The following is a 26,553-nucleotide window of genomic DNA, read 5'->3' on the forward strand; positions in this document are numbered from 1 at the left end:
TGGGTGGCGAAATAGATTCCAGTTGTCGATTCCTTCTCGAATCGATTGCGTACTTCCAAGCAGGGCTGAACGGTTAATCGATTTATAATCGAAATCGTTATTTGAAACAATGCGATTAGCAAATCGCAAAGGCTGGAATTATTTTATTTTTAGTTGTTATAGCTTTTTTTATTTAACTTAACAATTGTTATATGTTTTATTGTTCTTTTTCAATTAAAACATTTCAATAAATACATGTTGGAAGCAATTCATATATTTTAAGTTCTCATGAGAATATATAGAGCAGTTCATATTTTGATGGTATCACGTGGTAATGCTCCATCACATGTTTTAAATCTATTACACAGCTTGACTTAAAACAATTAATCGCAAATCAAATCGCAATATCTGTCAAAAAAATCGCAATGAGATATTATCCCCAAATTGTTCAGGCCTACTTCCAAGCAGCAGGTTATATCGATATCGATTAATCGGTCACCCTATCCGGATCGACGACGATATCACCAGATTTTGTTTTATTGTTGAATGATAACTTTAGTACAGTATATAATATTATACATATTTTTTTTATTTACATGGGGGTTTTAATGGTATTCAACTGCATTAACTGTTAACATAATAAATTTGGAATCGATAAGTTAATGGAATCGTTACTGACGATGTAAAAGGCGCCAAGTTGAGTCCATTAATGTGTGTGTGGGTAGGGGTTAAAGCTTTCTGTATATACAGTAGATTAAAACGTCTTACGTGGCTTAATAAAAATATAGCTAAGATTTTATTAATACAGAAAGAGAAATTAATGATTTGTTTTTTAACTGGTAAACAACGTAAGATATAGCGGCTTTAATTAGTAACAATTTCCGGGCGCCCCCTCACATTGTGATCAATTGGTTTCACCCGTGAGCGTCATATTTCTGATTCCACTTTCAGTTTGAAAGCTGGGCGGCTCGGAGTGGGACAGAGTGAGTTTTACTCCACTTCACCCGCGCTTTTACATCTTATACACAAATGTATCGACCGAGACTAATCGGTTCCCCTCGTTTTACCACGGAAATTTGTTAAAGCGATCGAAACTAAAAGTCTGAAGGCAGCTCGGGCCTACGTCAGGCTTTAGCTGGTTTCTTCCCTTCAATCGAATGAACTCGTGATGTGTTTAACGTTCGCGTGGACATACACACTGCACGTCCGTGCTATTTTCACCACACACGCACACACACAGGCACACACACACAACCGCTTGTGTTCCCCTCAACAGTGGTTGTGCGATGGATGAACCACCCATCAACCCGCCGCCATCGGAATGTGGAATTTCCATCTGCCTCAGGGAGATCTGAGCGACGTGTGCTAATTTTAGCGGGGAAATCACTCACGGGATGGGTTGAGAGGGGGTGGGGGGTCATCGAGTTAAAATTGCTAAATGTAATAATTCGCGGCTCTTAGGTCGTCAGCCCGTCGTGGCTATAGAAGTAGAAATGTCCACAACTGGACGACCAAGCCCATCAATTGTGGCCGGGAAGCTCCTTTATTATATGTAAAGCTCAGTGAGTTCTAGCCGGTAAAGTGAAATAGTTTAGTTGTATACATTTGGTGATTTGCTTACCTTTCCTATACTTTGCACTTCTGTTGTGTTTTTTGTTTTGTACTGTAACGTTCTGAGCCCGTGCCCCGACTGGACATGTGTGACAAAGAGCTTTACAGCTCATCGGATTCCTCCTGTAGTATAAATCAGCACATTCTGGTTCTCTTCACTGTCCTCTAAATGATTCAATTGTCACCAATTTTCTTTTTTAAACAATGTCAAGCGCCTTGAGTGAAGGTGCTGTGTATATATGAATATAACATTTGATTACATTGGTGACAATCTGGCGGGATCTCAGAACTTGCTTCGGATATCACTTCGCCCATCGCCGTGGGTAGATTCATAACGAAGTGCGTTACAAATATTTCACGTCGATCTTGGACAAAACATTGAACGTTTACAAGGAAAAATATACGACCGCTTGTGTTACCTCAGGGTTATTTTTTTTACAATGCATGTATTGACAGCGATCGTATCAACGTGGTTATTGCCATCTTCCCTCAGGCTGTTGAATTTATGTCAAGTGCCAATTTGACAAACGGTCGATAGACCGCCTAAGTATGAGAATAAAAAAAATGGTCTCCTTGTCAGCCGCTGCCGACTTGAGGCCCCTTCCCCACGTGTCGAAGTTGTTTGGCCTTGCTTCTTCTTCACCCTGGCGAGTGCGTGTTGGTGAATGAGGATGGGGTGGGGAGGGGAAGACCTAAATTTAGATTTAAAGCTTTCGTGACTGCAAGGATTCATCTTCTTTGGTTCTTTCGGTAAAGTCACCACGTAGAATGAGAATAAAATAACACATTGATAAAATAAAAGAACACAATAATATCCTCACGACGTTTCGGCCACAACACAAGCGACCTGTTCAGACTAATTTTTTTCGGACGTCGTGGACGTTTCGAATACCGGCAATCCTCGGTTTACGCGCGTTTGTGGCGCGCCATTTCGGAATAACGCGCGCTTTGTATTTAGACGTTTTAGTGACGTGCGCGAGGCAAATCTCGTAATAAAGTAATCCCGTAAGGCGCTCCACCACCAGCCTGGCGCCGCGACCCAGTGGCGTTGCCAGCGGCCAGTTCGCGCTACGATCACTAATAATAATAATATTAATTTCTTATTTATCAATTCGTGTGCTGGACTGGACGGTATCGCATCAATGTGTACCCCAGCATTCTTCCCTTTGTCTCGCGTCTCACGTTGTGATCGTACGTTGTCAAGTTTACTTGTGTTGTGTTCACCGCTTGTGTATTCCTTATTGTATTTCTTTTTTTATTTTATGGGAAGTATATTAGAGTTTACATGATTTTCTGTTTTGATTTAAAGTCAAGGGTGCTTAAACAAATGTTAACACTTGTGAGAATTTGCAACAATACCATAAGAAATATGCCTACGGGCTCTGGAGACTACCTGGAGAAAATTCCAGGCACGTGTTGACAATGATGGAGAACAAGTGGAGGAGACTCTGACTTTTTGAAGCTATTAGCATACATTTGTTATCATGTTACAGTGTTTGATTGTTCTTTTTCCATTAAAAGCGATAGTCCCATATACTGTAAGTATAAAACTTTTTTTTAAGCACCCATATATTGTGTGTACGTGTATTGTATTGATATAGGCTACGACAATATAGACGACTATGTCTGCGAGTGTGAGTGAAATCCCCTAACCCCCTCTTTTACCATTATTACTTATGGGAAAATAGCTTTTGACATACGCGATTTTGAGATACCCGTGCTTTTCCAGGAACGCATCTATCGCGTATGCCAAGGAGTGCCTGTGGAGAGCGGTTAGTGTAGCGTGCTGCGCTATGAACCTGGTGACCCGGGTTCGATTCCCACTTGGTCCTGGGCCTCCCCTAGGTCGACTCATCCTCAAATGAGTACCTGGTGCGATGCGGAAAAATTTCCACGAGGGAGACAAAGGTGGCCGGGCGTGGTGTTGGCCACCCACCCCCTTGTTTGCTGTGCCGGCCTTCATAGGTGCTCCCTAACAGCACTTTCCCCAACAGTCCATTACAGGCTATACGGGGGGTCTTTGTAATGCAACAAATTCTGAATTTAACTCAGGAACAGGAACGTATGTATGTTATGCGTCTTTCGCACCGTACGTAGCCAACCGTGCTAATCAGAGGTGTGGCGAAGGACAACAAACTTCACGCAAAATAAGTTTTAAAGATGTTTGTTTTTGATTAGAGAACGTACAAAAGTAAGAGACATTGTCAAGAGAGGTAAGTGGGATTGTGCAGGACGTTGTCGTTCTAAGGGACGGTCAAGGATAATGTCAGAGGATGTATGTGTGTATGTGTGTATGTATGTTGAACTTTATTTGCACTGCACGAAGCCAACTGTACTAATCGGACAGTGGCAGCCAAATGAGAAAACGCGCCTGAGACCATCCACTGCTGAGATGGAGCGATGAAATCGGCTCATTCGATGATTACGTTTTTTGAGCCAGCTGGGTTGGGCAAAACGGAGCCCAACTTTTCACCCAGGCAACTGGAGAGCACGGACTAGGCTTGTGTGTAAGAGCAAGATTGTTGCATCGTGAGATCCGTGAAAGATGGCGATGGCTTGGGGAGGCCGTCATCCAGCAGTGGTCCAATCGTGGCTGTCGATTTTTTTTTTTAGCGGGACGCCATGTCGTGCCCACGCGCAGCCTCCATGCAGCCCGTAGGAACTCCCCGCGGCGGCAGAGGGAATCAAAGTGGCGGCCGCGGCAAAGGTCTGCAGAACATCAAGGTGAGCGAGGAGGTGAAGATCGCAGTGAACGTCGCGATGGAGCGCTTCCGCTACAGCGACGATAAAGGTGAGCCAGTCACCCACCGCAACCACTCTCAACCCCCACAACCACAGTGAACATCGCACAACGACACGGTCACGTGACTACAGTGGTACCTCGTTATTCACGAACTTGATATCCGCGATTTTGGCTATCCGTGAATCACATCTGGAACTATACACGACTCTTCAGAGAGAGAGAGAGAGAGAAAGAAAGTGATGTGAGAGAATGGGATATGAGAAAGTTATGAGAGATAAATTGATGCGAGAAAGTGATGAGAGAATTTTCATTTATTTAACAGCTTATTTATGTATTTTAGGTAATGTATTTTCCAATATTATCCACGAAATTTTATATTCACGAGCATCTCCGGAACGTATCACTCGCGAATAACGAGGGAATACTATACACGACCACCCGACTGCATGACTAATCAACCGCACAACCACAGAGTCACACAAACTGTACAATCACACAACTGCCCAACCACTCACCCACACAACTGCCCAACCACACAGCTACACATCCATACAACCGCTCACCGGTTCAGCCACACACTGTCCTTGCTTTGCATGTGGTTAGTGCCGTCATCATGGTCCACAATTTATAATCTACCCGCAAAATATCCAATTGAGGTTATGCATTGTAACATTGCTCCATACTGCGATACTACAGCGGACTCTGCAATACACAGCATGCATGATTTGCTTGCGCTATGCGAATTGTGAGGATACCAAATGTACTGAGGTGCGTGTACGTTCGTGAAAGTCTGTCTTGGCGTGCGTTTCGCTTGCAGAGCTGGAGTTCCCTTCCTCGCTGACAAAAACGGAGCGGGCCTTCGTCCACCGCCTCTGCCAGTCGATGGGACTCATCTCGAGGAGTCGGAAGTCAGTGAGGCTCAGCTATTGGGTTTAATTAGTGGGAGTGTAACCGCAAAGTATTAATGAATATTGATTCATAAGCTTGTGATACATGCACTAACCTACGTACCCGCTCACCTACCCACCTACCCGCTTACCAACCTATACAAGACAAAGATCCCCCATATAGTCTTAACAGACTGTTGGAGCAAGTGCTGTTAGCGAGTACCTATGAAGGCCGGCACGGCACACGAGCGGTGGGTGGCCAGCACCACGCCTGATTGCCTTTGTCTCCCGAGTGGCAATGTTTACATACCGCATTCGGTACTCATTTGAGGCTGAGTCGACCTAGGAGAGGCGTATGATCGGTTCAGATAATTGTCATTGGTGTTGGCCGTCAGCGGGAATCGAACTTCAGTCAACGGCTTCGTAGCGCAGCATGCTAACCGCTACAGTACCGCTCCCCATATCTACCTATACACCTGCCTGTCCCACATGCACGTCCACCTACATGCCTGCCTATCTGCCTGCCTCGTCATGCATTCGCGAACCCACTCATCTACTTGCCTACCTATACACCTCCCCGTGTGCCTGCATGCTACACCTATCCATCTACCCACCCGCCCACCCACCCACCCACCCACCTAACCCGCCCGCCCACCGGTAATTCACGCTGCCCCCCACGTACTCGCTGCGTCCGTCGGTAGCAAGGGGCTGATGCGGTGCCTGACCGTGCGGAAGAAGGAGAGCGCGGAGGCGGCGGGCGCCGAGATGTCGTTTGTGCTGTCGCACCCGGCGCGCCACGCCGCCCACGCGCTGCTGCAGCGCTTCCCCGTCACCAGCAAGGAGCGCACCGAGCTGCTGCCCCGCACGGACCGAGCGCCGTCTGGTGCCGGCTCAGACCCAGGTTCGTTCCCGCTTTGGAGCTGCCAGTGACGGGTTGTTTTTTTTTGTTTTGTAGCGCTCTGTTGGTGCTCTTTATCAACTTAAACTAATCTAAACTAAATTTTGATTTAAAGCTTTCGTGACTGCAGTAATTCATATTCTTTAGTTTTTTTCGGTAAAGTCACGTTGAAGAGAAACAACAAAATAATTGTTTGTATATAAAACAATAATTGTTTTATATATATTTTATTATTTTGTTGTTTCTCTTCAACGTGACTTTACCGAAAAAACTAAGATTATAATCTAAACTAATCTATTTGGGCATTTTTTTTTTTAGCTAACACTATTTTTATTTTACCAGGTAAGGCCCACTGAGCTGTATAGCTCTTTATCAGAAGCGACCTGGCCACAAATGAAGTGGCTTATTATGTGGACATTTATAGCAGCCAAATGCGCTGAACGCACGTTGATTCCAAATGTGGAGGGACACACCAGAGGACCCGCAGGAAACTTTGTGCGACCACGGGGAGAGAGACACGCAAACTCCAAATATACAGCAGCAGATGTCTGGGTTGTAGTCGAACCCACGACCTCCTGTATACCAGGCGAGGGAGTTAACATCTCGCCACCATGGCACCCGTGATGCTGATCTACTTTGTCACGTCACTCGCAGGGGTGAGACACGAGATGAGCAGGCTGAGCGGGCGGCTCAACAACGGGATCCCTCAGGTTCCTCCACCGCGGGGGCGCTCGGAGCTGGAGGCGTTCCGCCAGACCCTCCCCGTGGCCGAGTTCCAAGAGCAGCTGCTGGGCACCATCGCCAAGTCCAACATCCTGCTGGTGCTGGGCGAGACCGGCTCTGGCAAAACCACGCAGGTGCTTGCACAGTCCTAGAACTTAGAGCTCCTTTATTTAGAGGAGGGGAAAAATTGGGCTCATTGCCCCACCCGATGTGAGGACCACGAGCGGGAACGTGGATTTTTACTCTAATTGCGATCTTAAGAACTGCCTCTGATCATCGCTTAACTCGGCGTGCGCCGCCACCCGTGTTCCCCCACCCCCCCCCCCCCCCCGGCAGATCCCTCAGTACATCCTGGACGAGAGCACCCGCCTGGGGTGGCCATGCCGCGTGCTGTGCACGCAGCCGCGCCGAATCTCTGCCATCGCCGTGGCCGAGAGAGTGGCGGCAGAGCGAGGGGAGGGCGTCGGCCAGACCGTGGGCTACCAGATCCGGCTGGAGAGCAGGTGTGTAGCGCTCCGGCCGCTTGCGTGTTGGTCGCAACGGCACCGCCCCGGCGTGCCGTCGCCAGCTCGTGTTGTTCTCCTGTTGCGTGTCTGTTCTGTTGTTTGTTGTTGCTTCTCTCGTGTCGGCGCTCCTGGTGTTGGCACAAACAGCACCGCCCTGGCATGCCGTTGCCAGCTCGTGTCGTTCTTCTGTTGTGTGTGTGTGTGTGTCTTGTGTTGTTTTTGTTATTGTGTTTTCCCTCTGTACCATGTGCTATTGTGTTTTTCTCGTCATTTCATTCCAACTGTGCTAGTCGCACCTCCGATTAGCATGGTTGGCTGTGTACGGTGCGAAAGAAGTTCAACATACACGCATACATACATTTGTTCTTGTGTACTTTTACCACTGTGTTCTGTTGTGTTTCTCCCTGCCCTGTGCCGTGTTCTTTCGTTGAGTTGTCATGTCATTTATCGGTTGTGTTCAGTTGCGTTTATCCTTCCTGTTTGAGCTCTACAGTGACACAACTCTACGAAAACCTACTCGGGACAATATGTATGGCACATTTTTTGGTTAGGCGACAAAAACAATTATCTGACAAAATACCTGTCATAAAATCCTTCCTCTGCAGGATGTAGCCAAACAACAGTTTGCCATGGGTATGGGGAGGGTACAGAACAATTGTCACAACCAAGTTCAGCACATCGCTTATAGGCATTGTATATGACTGCTGAATTTGTATTGATAGAATTCTTCTTCAACTCAACTGTGGGTGAGCTGAAACAATCTTGTTGGGCGCATAGTTAAACACTTACCACCATGTGATAATTTAAATGGTTTGGCTATGTCGGCTGGTGGGAGGTACTTATGACACATTCGACCACGTAGCACAGTTGGTTACGTACGGTGCGAAAGAAGTTCAACTTGCATACGTACGTTAAATTACAAATCACAATATTGCCTGTGACAACCAAGATGTTAGGTTAACAGGAAAACACAATATACGTATTTGAGATCCCTTTTACCGTCGGATTCTGCATGTGCCGTTGCGCAGGGTCTCGCCAAAGACACTTCTCACGTTCTGCACCAACGGCGTGCTGCTGAGGACCCTCATGTCCGGAGACAGCGCCATGTCTACTGTTACGCACATCATCGTGGTACGTGCCAAGCTACCGGCGCCCTCCGGACCGGTGCTTAAAAGTTGATTGGGTCTAGCCCAAGATGTGGCCAGTTCCGGTTCCTGAGTTTTTGTTCAGTTTAGTTTTTTAATCATTGGATTGACAACGGGCTGTACATGGTGAAATTAAATTATGGTTTTGAAGCTGGTGTTGATGCTGCTTCTGGTAGTTAAAGGTGATGCTGGTGGTGGTGTTGCTGCTGCTAAGGGTGGTGGTTATTGATGGTGATGGTTCTGCTGGTGGTGGTGATGGTTAAGGGTGGTGATGATGGTAGTGATAATGGTGGTGGTTACAGGTGGTGATGATGGTGGTAGTGCTGGTGTTGGTTCTGGTGGTGGTGCTGGTGGTGGTTCTTAGAGGGTGGTGCTGGCCACCTACCCCCTTGTGTACCGTGCCTGCCTTCATAGGAGCTACTTGCAAACAGCATTTGCCCTAAAATGTCTGTTAAGGCTATACGGGGGATCTTTGTCTTGTTAGGTGGTCAAAATTGATAATGGTGATGATGATGGTGGTGTTAGTGGTGGTTACATTGATGGCGATGATCGCAGCGTTGTTGGTGATGTATCCACTAGGACGAGGTCCATGAACGCGACCGCTTCTGCGACTTCCTGCTCATCAAGCTGCGCGATATTCTGGAGCGGCAGTGCAACCTCCGCGTCGTGCTGATGAGCGCCTCCCTCAACGTCTCGCTCTTCTCCAAGTACTTCAGCGGCTGCCCCATCATCCGCTGTGAGAGATAGCTAAATCCATCCGTCAGTTTAACACGTGGGCTTTCGCGATCAATATCCATAATAAAGGTTTTTGGGTTAGACCGCGTCAATATAAATGTGTTGTTAAACCCGACACAGCCAATTTGTAAGATTTGTCATGTAAAAAAAAAAATGCCAATTGATTACTAGTACAGCACACCGTTGTGTTGGAGGGTAAACCCACAACATTTACCATTAGAGTACGACATTTTCTGGTTGTAATTACCGAATGGTAAATGTAAGTTTACTCTCCAACACCGGTGTGCTGAATTAGTAACTCATTGGCATGTTTTGTTTACTTGACAAACCTTTCTAATTGGCTGTGTTGGGTGGTGGCGGGTTTATCGACACTTTTATATTCACACGATCTAACCCTAAAACCTCTTATGTACATACGTAATGTATAAAGTGGCGTATTTAATATTTAACACTGAAGTCAAGGATAGCTACTTATATGAATGTCGTGAAACCCGCCACCACCGACACAGCGAATTAGTAAGGTTTGTCATTTAAACATGGCATTTTTTGTTTGTGACAAACCTTACTAATTGGCTGTGTCGGGTGGTGGCGGGTTTAACGACACATTTATATTCACTCGATGTCACCCAAAAACCTCTATTATGGAGATCCATCCGTGCGGCGGTGGCGGCGGCAGCGGCGGCGGCGGCAACGCCGCCCCCGCGCGTCCCGCTACGGCGATGTTGAACGTGGCGGTGTGCACGTCGTGTTGCCTCTCGTGCGTGAGCCAGTGCCCGGGAGGCTGTTCGAGGTGAAGCGGCTCTTTCTGGAGGACATCCTGCGCACCACGGGTTACAAGTCTAAGGAGATGGAGAGATACCAGAAGGAGAAAGATAAACGTACGCACAGCTGGCAAAGCCACCTCCCTCAGTGCTTGAGAGAGCCTCCCGTTGTGTTGACGCGGCGTTCTCCAACTGTATGGGAATTAGTCTTGACGTGAAGCTTTCGTGACTGCAGGAATTCATACTCTTTAGTTCTTTCGGTGAAGTCACGTAGGTGAGAGAGAAGACGACTGCTTGCGTGGCGATCGAAACGTCTCGGAATTACCTACTAAAATCACCCAGAAATGTCTGTCCGGCCCACGCGTGACGTCACTCCACATGAGGCCCACCCCCCCCCTGCGTGACGTCACTCCATATGAGGCCTACCCCCCCCTGTGTGACGTCACTCCACAAGAGGCCCACCCCCCCCTCATTAATATTCACGAGTGGGTGGATTTTTACACTAACTCATAGGAAGGTCGAGCTGAATTAAATGAATAATAATGATGCAAAATAATGACGCAAAGTCGCTTCAAATATGGCGTTTCTTTACAGAAAGTGGCGGTAAAAAATAAATTACGCAGCACAGTGCTACATCCGTGAGTGACGTCACTGCAAAAACGCCCCCCCCCCCTTCATTCATATTCATGCCCGCGTGGAAATTTACACTAATGCACAAAAAAGTTGCGCACTCTTCATGCCGCACCCCTCCCCTCATTAATAATCATGAGCGGGTGACGTCACTCCACATGCCGCACCCCTCCACAATAACCATGAGGGGGTGACGTCACTCCACATGGGGCAACCCCCCCCTCCTCATTAATAATCATGAAGCTGAACAATTTTTCTATTGAATATTTCAGATTTACTGCAATATACAGCCGTCCTTGGACAGGCAAAAATATAGTCAGGAGAATATTCATACTGGAGGAATCCGATGAGCTATAAAGCTCTTTCGCAGTTGTCCAGTCGGGGCACCTCCCTCCCTCTTTTTAACAATCAGAAGCAACAGAAAGATGCTCGGTCTTTCGGTACTTTGCTTCGTTCATCATGTCTTTTTTTTGTCTTTTTTGTTTGCTTATGTGCCACCTTTTTAAATAAAAGATACAACACGGTTTTCCCATGTAACATACAGTGAGGGAAAAAAGTATTTGATCCCCTGCTGATTTTGTACGTTTGCCCACTGACAAATAAATGATCAGTCTATAATTTTAATGGAAGGTTTATTTGAACAGTGAGAGAATAACAACAAAACAATCCAGAAAAACGCATGACAAAAATGTTAAAAATGTATTTGCATTTTAATGAGGGAAATAAGTATTTGACCCCCTCTCAATCAGAAAGATTTTTGGTTTCCAGTTGTCTTTTATACAGGTAACGAGCTGAGATTAGGAGCACACTCTTAAAGGGAGTGCTCCTAATCTCAGCTTGTTTCCTGTATAAAAGGCACCTGTCCACAGAAGCAATCAATCAGATTCCAAACTCTCCACCATGGCCAAGACCAAAGAGCTCTCCAAGGATGCCAGGAACAAGATTGTAGACCTATACAAGGCTGGAATGGGCTACAAGACCATTGCCAAGTAGCTTGGTGAGAAGGTGACAACAGTTGGTGCGATTATTTGCAAATGGAAGAAACACAAAAAGAACTGTCAATCTCCCTTGGCCTAGGGCTCCATGCAAGATCTCACCTCGTGGAATTGCAATGTTCATGAGAACGGTGAGGAATCAGCCCAGAACTATACGGGAGGATCTTGTCAATGATCTCAAGGCAGCTGGGACCACAGTCAAATCCTGCAGCGCCCGCAAGGTCCCCCTGCTCAGGAAAGCATATATCCATGCCCGTCTGAAGTTTTCCAATGAACATCTGAATGATTCAGAGGACAACTGGGTGAAAGTGTTGTGGTCAGATGAGACCAAAATGGAGCTCTTTGGCATCAACTCAACTCGCCGTGTTTGGAGGAGGAGGAATGCTGCCTATGACCCCAAAAACACCATCCCCACCGTCAAACATGGAGGTGGAAACATGCTTTGGGGGTGTTTTTCTGCTAAGGGGACAGGACAACTTCACCGCATCAAAGGGACGATGGACGGGGCCATGTACCGTCAAATCTTGGGTGAGAACCTCCTTCCCTCAGTTATGGCATTGAAAATGGGTCGTGGATGGGTATTCCAGCATGACAATGACCCAAAACACATGGCCAAGGCAACAAAGGAGTGGCTCAAGAAGAAGCACATTAAGGTCCTGGAGTGGCCTAGCCAGTCTCCAGACCTTAATCCCATAGAAAATCTGTGGAGGGAGCTGAAGGTTCGAGTTGCCAAACGTCAGCCTCGAAACCTTAATGACTTGGAGAAGATCTGCAAAGAGGAGTGGGACAAAATCCCTCCTTTGCAAACCTGGTGGCCAACTACAAGAAACGTCTGACCTCTGTGATTACCAACAAGGGTTTTGCCACCAAGTACTAATTCATGTTTTGCAGAGGGGTCAAATAAATATTTCCCTCATTAAAATGCAAATCAATTTTTGACATGCGTTTTTCTGCATTTTGTTGTTATTCTGTCTCACTGTTCAAATAAACCTAACATTAAAATTATAGACTGATCATTTCTTTGTCAGTGGGCAAACGTACAAAATCAGCAGGGGATCAAATACTTTTTTCCCTCACTGTAGTTATTTGGCTCAGGAAATACCTGACCCTCTTCCTTTCCTTCCCAGATGATGACTTTCCCTGTCTCTTGAAGTCCTGTTCAACATGGACTAGGGAGGCTATAATTGCCTCCACATTTCGCCACCTTGACAGAGCTGCAGTCACTCGTTCTTCTGGGCCATGCACTTCATCTAAAAAGGTCCACAGCTCTGACTGAGAATATTGTTGCCCCTTCAGTCAGCTCAGCAGATGTCAGGTTCACTGAACTTCCTGTGCCGAGGGTTTCTTCCAACTCCTCTTCTTGGATTTCCCCCTCAGCCCCCAGGCTTTGAGGATTTTCAGTCGTCGTGGTATCCTCCGTCGATGCTTTATTGGGTGATGCCACTTGCCCCTCCACTGATGGCCCTCCATCGTCCTCGTCCTGGTCACCTCGCGTAGTTTGGTCAGTTGGGTCCTGTTTGGGCTCCTCTGTGCTCTTGGCCGCTCGCGTTTCCTGGGAGCCCTCGGCCGCCTCACTGGGCGCGTCGTCGAGGTCTGAAGTGCGACCCTCATCACTTGTTTCTTCCGCCACTGCACAGATTGCATTTTCCCCCGCTTCTATTTCAGGCTCCAGATTTTCTACAGGCGTCCTGCGCTTGAGCTTGGTTCCTGCACGGGGCTTCTTCCCTGTGCGTGTCCCACCGCTAGGGGCATCTGGGATGATAAAGACCCCGTCCTTGCCACAAGTGCTCTCTGCATCTCCCCCAGGCGTTGGTGCGATTTCCGACTCCAACTCTGGGAGATCTTTAAAGGGACTGACCTCATCCCCACTTGACTCTGGAGACAACGAAGCCGAATCCTCCATAAATTTCCTCTTCAGAGGTCCGGCTGTCAATGATGGCTGGGTGGCTGGCTGAGCCTCAGTCTCCATGGCAGTAGCTGATGTTGGAGCGGGGTCTACCGCCATCTCGAGTGATCTCTGTGGTGAGGGACCCTCTCCTGAGTCACTTGTTGGGTGTGCTTCTTTAGCACCCTTTTCCACCGTTGCCTCGCTGTTGGATTGGGCATTTGCTCTCTTTGGGCAGTGTTTCTTAATATGCCCCTCTGCTTTGCATAGGTTGCATTTTAGCACGTCCCTGCAGTAAAACAGCCAATGGGCCCTTCCTCCATGCATGATCACAAATAAGCCCTCCTCAAGCTGCCCATTGGGCACCAGCATGTAGACCTGTCTTCTAAAAGACAAGACATGCCGCAAGGCAGGATTTTTGAGGCCCAAAGGCACACGCTGTAGGTGGGAAGTCAGCGTGCCCAACTTAGCCAGGTTATCTTGGATGTCTTTATCGGGAATGTAGGGGGGGGGACGTTGGATACGATCACACGTACCGATGGCGATGACAGTGGCTCCCAAGGTGAGGTGCCAATTGTCAACCGTCAGCCCCTTCTCCATGGCGGCGTTTGCCACCTTTTCGGACTCCATGAAGAAAACCAACCCTTCCGCTCACCTTGGAGGCGTACTTTATCGAGCCCCTAGGCACGATGGCGCCCAGAGATTCCACGTAAACTTCGAGCGGGACATCGGTGGAAGCCGGGCAGCGGATCCCAGCCTCGCATGGAGGCTCCAGCTGCTGCTGCTGTGGGCGCCTTGCAGGCCCCAGAGACCGGCCTTGCGTGGAGGCTCCAGCTGCTGCTGCTGCTGCTGGCGCCTTGCAGGCCCCAGAGACCGGCCTTGTGTAGGCGCGGTAGCTTTCGTGTACGTCGTTGCGGGTCGGGTGGACATCTTCACTCGTGTGAGATGTCACACACAACTACTAAAGCAAACCTCTCTATTTTCTAAAGCCAGGAAAAAAATTTACAAAAAAAACAAGAAACGAAAAAAAATGTATGTAAAGATGGTCAAACCTGTGTTATGAGCACCTTGTCTTAATTACTATTACTGCTGTCCACCCAAAGCTCCCCTGGAGAGGGTAAAATTAGTTAAGGTCCTCGGTTTTTTTTACAAGAGGAGAAGGAAAAAACACCGAAAATTTAGAGAGAAAAAAAAACACCAATAAAAAAATAATAATGTAAACACACTCGCAGCACAAAACAAGAGGGGTCTAAAGGGGATGTTAGCACTGCACTCACACCGGTCGGTGTGGTACAGTGCCAACACGTGGTGCGTGTAACACGTGGAAGCACACGAGACAAAGGGACGAAAAAAAACACGAAAAACCACAAAATAAAAAAATTGCTTGAGGAACAAAGGAACTCAAAATCGAAATAACAACAAAGAAAAGCGTGATTATGAAATCAACTATCAAATAAAAGTGGACGATTGTGCGGAGAACAAAGACACCTTTCCACTGCAGAGAGCGCAGCCGCACCCTGAGCAGTGAAAACAACAGAAAAGAACAAAGCAAGAAGGACAAAGGAAGTCTAAACAAACAAACAGTGATCACAAATTGTGTATAAAGCGAGACACTTGGTGAAAATAAATCCCGAACAAAGGGTTGAGAAAAATAAAGTTTCTAGAGGTAAGGCCAGGAGCTCTGGGTGAAACACGTCTCTCCTCTCTCCCCTCCTCGTCTCAACCGGCCACTGTCAACTGCAGTCTTTTGTCGCTCCTCTTCTTCATGATTGTGCCATCGCATCGCCACCGTAGCCGTGTTGTTATTATTATTAACATTGTGAATGCTCTCGTTATTGTTTATTGTTGTTTTATAAACTATCGCCCGTGTTGTTACTGCTAATGTCTGGTGGGGCCACGTAATGGGGAAAAAAAAACAACTAGGTAGGTTTTCGCAGTCAATAATTCCTAATAAAGTGTTGCGTTAGGCCATGTAACGATCTGGTCAAATCTGTGCCGTTAAGACCCTCCACCACCTCGACGCGGCCAAACTAATTAGACCGTTACGCGGAGTACAGGTTTTTAACGATGTGCCGATTATTATTGTTTCAGTTGTCCCACCGGTGAGTTGAAGAACAATTCCCATAGCCAGATTTAACGATTGGATTCGCGAAGTTTCGCTTGAAACTACATCAAGCATTATCAGGACAATACCCAGGAGGTCCGAATAATCGCGTCACCTGACCGGGCTTCTTCATAGCTGTCATGACCTGTGAAGGCATGTACACTGTGTATGTGTGTGACCCTCTTAGCCAATATCAGTTACGGTTATCCAAACTAGTCCTGCACCTGCCGTAGGTCCAGTATTGCACAGTGGTCGCCACTGTGGCGAGATGTTAACTACCTCGCCTGGTATACAGGAGGTTGTGGGTTTGATTCCGACCCTAACACATTTATATTTGGAGTTTGCGTGTCTCTCTCCCCGTGGAGTTTGCATATTCTCTCTGTGCTCGTGTGGATTTTTCTCCGGGTCCTCTGGTTTTTCCCTCCACATTTATAATCAACGTGCATTTATCTGCTGCTATAAATTTCCACTTGATGACAAGCCGCTTTCTTGAGCTAACATTTGTGTGGCCAGGTCGCTTCTGAAAAAGAGCTACATAGCTCAGTTGGCCTTACCTGGTAAAAAAAAGTCGTTTTTCTTTGTTAAATCGGTCGACTCGGCCTTAAATGAGTACCTGGTGCAGTATATAGACAAAAGGCGGCCGGCCGTGGCGACACCACCTCCTCTTGCGCCGTGCCAGCCTTCAAAGGCGCTCGCGAACAGCACTTGCCCCAACAGTCTCTTGAGGCTATACGGGGGGGGGGGGAAACTCTGTGTTTGCGTGTGCGCAGTGGAGAGCCAGCAGAACAAGCTGAGCGAATGGTACAAGGCGAAGGAGACGGGATCGAGCGTGCCAGTACGCAGTGCCAGCGCCGCATGCCTCGCAGATCACACCAGGATGCTCAACGACGAAGGGGAGAGCGCCTTCGTACAGGAGGTATGTCGTGTGGAACGCTGGGTTGGGTCGGGAGATGTTAACTACCTCGCCGGGTATACAGGAGGCCATGGGTTGGATCCTGACCCTGCTGTCTGCTGTTTATTTGGAGTTGGCGGTGTCTCTCTCCCCATGGTCTTGTGAATTTTTCTCCGGGTTCTCTAGTTTTTCCCTCCACATTTAGAATAAACATCACGCATTTTAGAGTATTTGGCTGCTATAAATGTTCACATGATAAGCCACTTCGTTGCGCTATCATTCATGGCCAGGTCGCTTCGTAAAATAAAAAATAGTTTAGCTTAGGGGAAGGAACCCTCCCCTCTCTTGGGTTTTGTTTTTTTGTGTTCACTAATTTCCTATCAGTAATTTGAGCCCAGTCTTAAGTAACGTTTTTTTGTCATTGCATTATAATTGTATTATCGCATGGCTGAGATCCCGTGGCGTGAAGGACACTCCCATCAATGATAAATAATAAAATCATAATAATACATTGTTAAACTCATGGATAGGCAGGGTGGTGCAGTGGTAACACTTCTGACTCACAGTAAGAAGCGCCTGGGTTTGATTTCTGACTGATGCCTTTCTGTTTGGAGTTTGTATGTTCTCCCCCTGTTCTTCATGGGTTTCATCTGGTTTCAGGTTCCCTAGCTTTTATGTGTGTATCTAAGTTTCCGTGAGTGTCCATGTTATGCGTCTTTGTATGTTTTGCGCGTGTGGGGAGCGGTAATTAACGCGGTTCGTAGCCGCACTGTGAATCCGGTAGCCCTAGTTTGATTCCCACTCACAGGGCATCGCCTAAGTCAACTCAGCATGAAATGGGTATCTGGCGCGGTGTGTAAACATCGACGCTGGGGCAACACAAGCGGCCGAGCGTGGATGCTCGCTCACAGCCCTCCCCCTCGTGCGCCGTGCCAAGCCTTCATCAGTGCTCGCTCACAGCCCTTGCCCCAACAGCCCGTGGCTATATGGGGGGGATTATTGTCTTTGTGTGGCGTACTGGTTAGTGCACTGCGCAAAGAACCCGGCAACCCGAGTTGAATTCCGATTACCTCGTACGGTGTGTAAACATCGCCGCTCGCGAGGTAAAGGCGGCCGGGCGTGGTGCTGGCCACCTACCCCCTCGTGCGCCGTACCAGCCTTCATGTAGGTGCCACTCGCGAACAGCGCTTGCCCCCAACAGTCTGTTTCGGCTATACGACGGGGATCTTTGTCTTTTGCGCGGACAGGCGGAGCGCGATGGCTCCAACCTGGAGCCGTGGCTCGTCAAGGAGATGGACGCGTGCATCACCAACCTGTGGATGCATCGGGACGAGGACGCCTTCACGCAGCTGCTGCACCTGCTGCTCAGCGAGCGCGTCAGCGGTGCGTGCCGGGCCAGCGTGCCAATGGAACAGGGTGGCCTGGAAAATACCCTCCCCACTTCTTCCCCTGTTACACCGGTAGCCCTTTTCTGAATTGGTAACACCTCGGTGGCTAGGAGATGTTAACTACCTCGCCCGGTGTACAGGAGGTCGTGGGTTCGATCCCGACCCTGACGCCTGCTGTATATTTGGAGTTTGCGGTGTCTCTTTTTCGCTCCCCGTGGTTGCGTGGATTTTTCTCCGGGTGCTTCGGCTTTTCCCTCCACATTTGGAATCAACGTGTGTTTAAGGTGTTTGGCTGCTGTAAATTTCCACATGATGATAAGTCACTTTACTGAGATAATTTGTGACCAGGTCGCTTCTGAAAAAGTGCTAAACAGCTCAGTAGGACTTGCCTGGTAAAATAAAATAGTAAAAAAATATATATATTGTTCCCTGTTCCGAGAGTCAGGAATCGGTAAACCGTTTTTTTATCGGTAGAACGGTTTGCGACGGGTGCGTCGATTGGCCCACGTGCATGGCGGCCCTAGTCATAGTTTGGCCTCGTTTCTCATTTAAAAGAATAAGGTGTTGCCCCTCTATTGCTGGCTTGCTTGCTCGTGCTACCGTTGCTGAAAGAGCCTACACTAAAGAGGGCTCTAGGGGGCGGGGGTGTTGTTTGGACAGGCGGTGAAGGTGAGCGGTTGGGGGGGGTGGGCAGGGGGTTTCTGATTTAATAAACTTGCTTCATCGTTTCAACTGCCGAATCGGTGACCTCTAGATTGGCCGGCCAGTACTGCCAACCATTACAGCATGTGAGCGTAGGAATTTGAATCGTCTAATCAATTCGGTGCTACACACCTGCCGCTGAAGCTGCTTCTGCTGCCCCTGCCGCTGCTGCTACCACCGCTGCTGCCGCCGCCGCTACTGCTGCTGCTGCTGATGATGACGATCGTCTCTCTACCGGGCAGTCGACTACAGGCACAGCGAGACGACCGCCACGCCGCTGATGGTGGCCGCAGGACATGGCTTCATCGGCATCGTGGAGCAGCTGCTCCGGTTGGGGGCCAACGTCAACGTGAAGGCCTCCAACGGCATGTGAGGGCACCTGCATCCCCCTCCCCATCCCCCCTCGCTCACAATCGGGCGCTGACACAGCCCTGGCGGAAGCACGGTTGCCGCTCGTCGCGCCGGAGGTGGGGGGGGGGGGGGGGTCGGCGGGGTTTGCGTGGTTCAAGTTTGGACAGGCTTCCCCGGTTACTGCTGGTGCGTCGATTGTAAACGCTGCGGCGCGCCGTCCGCTTTGCGTTGCTCGTTTAAAGGGTCGCGTGACGCTGTTCTGCAAGAGAGTAGGCCACATTGTACCGCTTCGACGGTCCAAATTTGTAAGAAAAGAAAAAAAATTGGCCGCTGTTTACTTTAATCGGGTAAAACCAAATTGCAACTTCACTCCCTACTGGCAGACTTAGACTCCCCTGTGAAATATTGCGCCTTTGTGAATGTGGGTACTCCCGCCTCTTCCGAGACGGTTAACCAGCTTGGAAGAGTAGGCCAAATTCCCTCTGGGGGGGCGGGGGGGGCTCTCTTCTGTGAGCAGTCGCGTAAGCGAGCGATTACAGGGCTGAACCTTTCAACGTCACTTTGCGTCTGTGATGTTTGGCCATTCGTTTAAGGAGTGTGTTGTTTGATGAGGGATTAAATTGCATTTACCATGAAAGATATTTACAGTTGCTGTACTAACGCTGACCCCGCGGGAACCGCCGTGTTGTTGATTCAGCCGGACTCTCGTCCGTGCACGTGTGTTCTACCGAGTGAGTCACAAACGTGAAAAGTCAAGTACACGGACAAAACAGAACAGAAAAATCCCCTCCGTGAGAACACGTGGCGTTGGGATTCCTGGCATCGCCGAACTATATTTGGCCTTTTGAAAAATCGAAACGGGAAACTGCGTGGCTGAAAGTGTTCACGCCGGTGTCATGCTAAATTTACATTTCTGCTGCAACGTTTAATTTACAAGCGAAGCGGGCGGGAGGGAGCCACACCGAACAATTTAAAAAGTGGCACCGGTTGTTATTGTGCAGCGGAACGGCCACACAATGCTCTTTTGTTTCAAGGGGGTGGGTGGGGGTAATGTTTGAAACGCTGCCAACTTTTGGAACGTTGTGCAAATTCTTTAACTGACGGCATCCCCGTGCCGTCCGTGTGTGAGGGCCAAAAGTGTCTCCTCCTTCCTGGAATTTTTCCAAACCTGCTCCTCACTCCTCTGCTGACTCCTGTCCTGGGCCATCACCTCCAACATCCACTCCACAGTCCTGGTCCCACCACTTAAAAACCACCTCTCTCTGGGGCAGCCCTTCGTCCTCCTCCCCCGTGCTTCCATGTTCATCGCCTTTCTTCTCCCTGTGTGGTTGTCCTCCCTTCTTACGCCACATCCTTCTGAGTCGACTTTCTTTCGGCTTGTCTCGAGATGCGCTCTGCTCTTAGTGGTGATCAGAAAATGAGCCGTTGATGATCGGGCAACCTTCCTTTGCGCCGGGCCGCGTTAGCGTTATGCCAGTTGCAGGTCACAGTTGCCGTGCGCGATCCCAGTCGTGTAATTTCCGGCGTTACATTTGCATTTGGCAAATTTGGAATGACATCGGAAGGTCCACTGTGAGTCAAGCAGATAGTGCATAGTATTTTACGGTTAACACACATCGCAGGTAACAACCAGGGTGGCCTGCCGGATGCGAATTGACAAACCTTCGGCAAGTGGCGAGTGGCCGACCGCTCGGCCGCGTCTCCGCCGTTTTCCCCGTCGCCCGATATCCGGTCTCGTGATCCCTGACGCCCATCTCGTCATCCTCATTTCCTTCGTGAACAACATCTGCATCTCTCCCTGGTTTTGTGTTTGTTTTGGGTCCGACGGTCAGCGCTGGTGCAGCCCCCCCTCGGCAAGATGTGCCGTCCCGTGCTCCTGCTCGGGTGCGGCGCAATCGCCCGTTGCCAGCCAATGCCCTTGCCATGTTTTTTTTTTTTCTTCCTCAGGAACGCTTTCGACTGGGCGAAGAATTTTCATCATTTGGACGTGGTGGAGCTCATGGAATCGTTTGTGTACGTATCAGCAAAAACATCGCCTTATTCGGGCGCTGATTTAATGTAATTCGTCGTAGGTGGCAGCGCTGTGGTGACACTTGCGCCCCACAGCAACAAAGGGGCCTGGATTCGATACCTGACTCGGGATACTTTTTCTGTGTTGAGTTGATACGTTCTCGCCTCAGTTTTTCATGGGTTTTCCTCCAGTTTCTCTGGTTTCTTCCCAAAGCTAAAAGCGAAAAAACATACGATGTAATTGGTATTGGTCACACATTTCAGTGCTGAAAAATGTATCCTGCACATTACTCAAATGGGAGCACACATGCCAGCAATATTTCCTCTTATTTTGAAACGTAACTTGGCAGCATCCTCATGAAAAAATTGCCTTGAGACTCAGTGAGGCTTTCCTGGGTACTTAACAACCATAATAGTGGTAACAAAAAGAGTATCGTCATCAGCCATTTTCAATCCACTGGAAGAATGCCTCCCAAATATGTCACGTCTCTCACAATCTCACGATTCAACAATCTACCTGGAGAAAAATCCACGTGACCACGGGGAGAACATGCAGACTCCGTATATACAGGCGTCAGGGTCGGGATCTACCTGGCACTTGCACAAGGGCTAATTTCGCCACACTCTCGCCATATCGGATGTTCCGTCCGGTACTAGAAATCATTGTTGTAATTTTTTGTCGTTAAAAAGGCATACACGAGTTTGAGACGTGATTTGACTTTTTTTAATGAGTGGGCTTGGGCAGGATGCGTGAAGGGACGATGGCCGGTGGGTTGGGACTCAGAAGTAACAGCGAAGATGGGAATACAACCGGCCAAGATACACTTCCACCGTGGAGATGAAATCAGTCGTGTGCAGGTGCCTGGATAGATTCTTGCATCGCAGGACCGTGGGTGATGGTGACAGCTTGGGGAGTCCCTGATCCAGCTGTAGATTGATCATGGCTTATAATGATTATTATTATTAATATGTGGCCAACATTGTTAAATCTCTCACTGCCTCTGTCCACCCAGCAGTGCGAGGCGCCATATACAGGAGGTCGTGGATTCAATCCCGACCCTGACGCCTGTATATTTGGAGTCTGCATGCTCTCCCTGTGGTCACCTGGATTTTCCTCAGGGTCCTTCGGTTTTTCCCTCCACATTTAGAAACATGCATTTAGAGTATAATAATAGGTTTTCCCCTTTTTTTCTGGCAACAAAACAGTTTGTGTTAAGATGTTCAGACACCAAACAAGAAACTTCTTGCCAGGAATCATGTCTGCATTAACCACAGATACTTGTGGTGAAAATACAAACAAAAAAACATGCTCCTTCTTTGGTTCTTTCGGTAAAGTCACGTAGAATGAGCGCTGGAGCTGTCCTCGAGACAGCCTCGTCCCTTCACCTGATGAAGGCCACTTGTGTTGTGGCCGAAACGTCGTGAGGATTTTATTGTGTTATTTTATTAATTTGTTATTTTATTCTCATTCTACGTGACTTTACCGAAAGAACCAAAGAAGATGAATCCTTGCAGTCACGAAAGCTTTAAATCGAAAAAAAAACATGCTCTGACAGTATATGCATTGTCTTTGAAACTGATTGGTTCACACCAGAGACAGCTTTCTTTAGAGCCTAGTCTCATAACGGTGTTAGACCAGTATCTGCGGTTAATGCAGACATGATTCCTTGCAAAAAGTTTCAGTTTGGTGTTTTATCATCTTAACACCTGTTTTGTTGCCAGAAAAAAGGGGAAAACCTATTATACAGGGTGTTTTAAAAAAGATGGACCCGATTTGAAATCGCTGTATCTCTGCAACCATGAACCGCCCATGAACGAAACTCTTACCACGGGCGGGGCATAGAGTTTCAAATTATTACCCCTAGATGCTTCTCCCAGCGCACAAACAGCTCCTAGCCTCAGTCATTTGCAACACAAGGCGTTTTGCGTTCTGCAGTTCAGCAAGACTGAATCCGTATTTGCGGTGCAGCGTGTGTTTCAACGGTATTTTGGCATTGATCCACCATTGTCAAAGAGCATTCGTTGTTGTTACCCGCAATTTAAGGAAGCAGGCTGTTGATGTAAGGGGAAGAGCACGGGCAACCACGCACCTCAGAGGAAAACGTGAGAAGAGAGGCGTTTGGGACGAATTCAACTATCGTCTCGATGTTGTCCGTACAGCAGGTGGAGGGCACATAGAGCATTTATAAAATGGTTCGTGAAACCTGATAACCCATTAAACCGTTTGTAACTTTTTGTGTAATTGTAACATGTTACCATCGTGAAATATACTGCTTTGAAATTGGGTCCATCTTTTTCAAACACCCTGTATTTTGACACTTGCAAAGGAGGTCCTATGATGCATTTAGAGCAGGGGTCTTAAACTCGTGGCCCGCGGGCCAATTGCGGCCCGCGGAACGATATTTTGTGTCCCCCTACTTTACATCAATTTTTAATTTATTTTTTAATTATCATTTTTTCCCCCCCATAGCTCAGGCTCGTGACAGCTTCCGGTGTTTGTTGCCAAGTTAGCCAACGCGAATTAGCAACGTTAGTCACTTGGTTGAAATGTGATTCCGGAGTGATGCCAAGAGGAAGGAAAATATATCCTGTCACCCAGTGCAAGGTACAGAGGACTTAGGAAGTGGGCGGACTCAACAAGAGTAATCAGTGACCTGATAAAGACAACAGAGTGTTGCAATAGGAAAGGGAAAATAATTACATGGATAGCAAATAGCATGAGATGAGTGGCAAGAACAAAAGCCAAATGGTGGTTAGAACCTGAATATTATAAAGAAGAAGTTATAGATTATTACAAGAGAAACAAAGACAAGGAAAAAGGACAGATATGTGCAATCGCAAAAGAAAACGAATTTACCAAGAGCAATTTAATCCAAAAGAGCAATAAAGATTGAGAAGATTGGATCAGTTGTACTTTTTTTTTAATACTTGATGCGGCCCAGCCTCACCCAGACTCTACCTCCAGCGGCCCCCAGGTAAGTTGAGTTTGAGACCCCTGATTTAGAGTATTTGGCTGCTGTGCATTTCCATCTGATAAGCCGCTTCGTTGACCTATCATTTGTGGCCAGGTCGCTTCTGAAAAAGAGCAGTGTAGCTCAGTGGGCCTTACCTGGCAAAATAAAAAGAGTTTTAGTTGAATTCACCCCCTGTTTTTCTCCCCCGGGCTCCCAGGGCTTCGGTGGGCGAGGCGGGGCCTGATGAAAGCACACTGGCAAACACCAGCACTGAGCTGAGCCCCGAGGACCGCGAGCTGCTCAGCGTCTACCACCACACCTTTGACGACGACAAGGTGGACCTCGATCTCATCCTGCACCTCCTCAACCAGATCTGCCAGGGCTCCACTGATGGTGGGTGCTGTCCACCGCGACGGACGGCCGGACGGCGGCGGCGGCGGCGATGATGATCGTAATTATTATGATGGGAATGATTTGTTGTTGATACAGCTGCCCTCCTTTACGCCGCGGCTTCTCGGAATGATTTACACCCGATTTGCGCCTTTCAATGGCCACGTCTCAACAACACATTTGAAAGGGCACACCCAGTGGCAGCTGTCCCTGTGCGCACAAGGTGACTCGGCACCTGGCCTGTAAGCGGGGCATGAGTCTGCCAATAAGGGGCAATGGTCGCTGCTTTGTATAATCCCAGATAAGTAATTTGCAGGTTTTTTTATTTATTCTCTAAATAATTATCATAACACCGGTACGCAGTGGCCTGCACTTGCGAATGACGTCACGGGATCTTGGATTCGAACTGCAACCCTCTGGTGTATAGCTTGAGAAAGCGCAGTGCTGTGGTTCCCCAGACGGCAGCGGATCCAAGGGATGGAGGGCGATGGTGGTGATTACCCACCCCCATTCACATACCAATTTAAATAATTGGTATGTTATAGATGTTTGCTTGAAAATGCGTTGAATGTTGTTTATATTAATGTCTAGGGCCCACCAATCAACCTCCTTTATACCTCGCCTAGTATATGCAGGAGGTTGTGGGTTCGATCCCGATCCTGACACCTGTATATTTGGAGTTTGCGTGTTTTTTCCTGTGGTTGTGTGGATTTTTCTCCGGGTCCTCTGGTTTTTCCCTCCACATTTATAATCAACATGCATTTATCTGCTGCTATAAATTTCCACTTGATGACAAGCCACTTTCTTGAGCTAACATTTGTGGCCAGGTCGCTTATGAAAAAGAGCTACATAGCTCAGTGGGCCTTACCTGGTAAAAATATAAATAGTATAATAATAGGGTTTTTCCCCTTTATTCTGGCAACAAAACTGAAACCTTTTTACAAGGCATCATGTGTGCATTAACCACAATACTTGTGGTCGAAATGCAAATAAAAAACACACTCTGATAACATGCATTTGTCCTTGAAACTGATTGGTCCGCACCAGAGACGGTTTTCTTTTGAGCCTCGTCTCAATTGGTGCTAGACCAGAGGACGCCAATAGGCGTACAGCTCAAAAACAATGCCACTATCAAAGTAATGAGGGCTCGGGGTAAGCATCTACATCATTAGACCTCCTTTGCCAGTACCAAAATATAATAATCGGGTTTTTCCCCCTTTTTCTGGCAACAAAACTCAAACCCGTCTCTGGTGTAGACCAATCAGTTTCAAGGACAATGCATATGTTATCAGTGTTTTTTTTTGCATTTTGACCATAAGTATTGTGGTTAATGCACACATGATTCTTTGTAATAAGGCTTCAGTTTTGTTGCCAGAAAAAAGGGGAAAAACCCCTATTATTTTATTTTGGTACTGGCAAAGGAGATCTAATGTAACAAAATAGTTTAGTTTAGACATGGCCTAGCGGTAGCGCGTTCGCCACTTGTTTGCAGAGATTGACGGGCCTTACCTGGTAAAATAACAAAACAGTTGCATTTTTAAAGGATGTTTTAAAGCTTGACGTTTCGGGATCGCCACCTTCCCGCCGCTCCCCCATTGGGTTAGTTTTTAGATCGGCCCTCTGTGCATAGCTGCCGCCGCACAGCCCGGGGTGCCTTCACTGGGCAGAGCCCTCTGCCGTGGCGCTCTTACATAGGCGGGCGGGCGTTAGCTCTTATTGAGCGGTGCGTCAGGACGCCGGGAGCCGTGCGACGCGACGTCAACGACGCGACGACACGACCGGCCAATGAACGCCGGCGTGTTGCGTCCCCGAATGAATCGCAATGAATTGACATTTTTAAGTTGCTTGCCCGATCAACTTTGAGCGACTGCCGGATCGATTGTGCTGAATCGAGACTATTAAACACTCGATTCACGATCCACAAAGACCATGTATGGGCAACACCATGCCTACTTCCATATATGGGGGGGGGGAAAATCTCTGATCGGTGATTTTGTCGGGTGTCTGATTTCATCGTATTACAGCTGCTCTTCCGATTGACTGGATCTTGAGGCGCCCACCTACCGCTCGGCGAGGCAGCTCCTTTGCCCGTTAGCTCCCGTTATGAAGATGCAGCCTCAGGGGCTCACAGATCTTTCAACAGAACGAGCGCTCTGGAGTGCTCTCGAGCGCCTTGCCCATTGAACGCCTTGCCCATATTAAACGTTAGGATAACGATGACAAAGGCAAAAGGAAAAGTCAAAACAAGGCAGAAGAACCGTACG

The 26,553-nt window shown here is 48.0% G+C and overlaps 1 protein-coding gene across 1 annotated transcript in view; it reads left to right on the forward strand.

Annotated features, from left to right (window-relative positions):
- The first annotated feature begins 687 nt into the window (after nucleotides 1-687).
- Nucleotides 688-26,553, forward strand: part of LOC116953503 (YTH N6-methyladenosine RNA binding protein C2) — a 62,471-nt gene continuing 36,605 nt past the window's right edge. The window contains exons 1-14 of the mRNA XM_076075105.1: nucleotides 688-962; nucleotides 4,204-4,381; nucleotides 5,151-5,241; nucleotides 5,922-6,121; nucleotides 6,773-6,975; nucleotides 7,178-7,344; nucleotides 8,376-8,478; nucleotides 9,072-9,228; nucleotides 9,998-10,105; nucleotides 16,373-16,518; nucleotides 17,742-17,877; nucleotides 18,827-18,953; nucleotides 20,883-20,948; nucleotides 24,117-24,292. Coding sequence (XP_075931220.1) covers nucleotides 4,213-4,381; nucleotides 5,151-5,241; nucleotides 5,922-6,121; nucleotides 6,773-6,975; nucleotides 7,178-7,344; nucleotides 8,376-8,478; nucleotides 9,072-9,228; nucleotides 9,998-10,105; nucleotides 16,373-16,518; nucleotides 17,742-17,877; nucleotides 18,827-18,953; nucleotides 20,883-20,948; nucleotides 24,117-24,292 — 1,849 coding nt within the window. The 5' untranslated portion in view covers nucleotides 688-962; nucleotides 4,204-4,212. The remainder of the gene's footprint in view (nucleotides 963-4,203; nucleotides 4,382-5,150; nucleotides 5,242-5,921; nucleotides 6,122-6,772; nucleotides 6,976-7,177; nucleotides 7,345-8,375; nucleotides 8,479-9,071; nucleotides 9,229-9,997; nucleotides 10,106-16,372; nucleotides 16,519-17,741; nucleotides 17,878-18,826; nucleotides 18,954-20,882; nucleotides 20,949-24,116; nucleotides 24,293-26,553) is intronic.

Source organism: Petromyzon marinus, chromosome 52 (assembly GCF_048934315.1).
Source record: "Petromyzon marinus isolate PM22_M1 ecotype Great Lakes invasive population chromosome 52, UKy_Petmar_22M1.pri1.0, whole genome shotgun sequence".
Classification (NCBI taxonomy): Eukaryota; Metazoa; Chordata; class Hyperoartia; order Petromyzontiformes; family Petromyzontidae; genus Petromyzon; species Petromyzon marinus.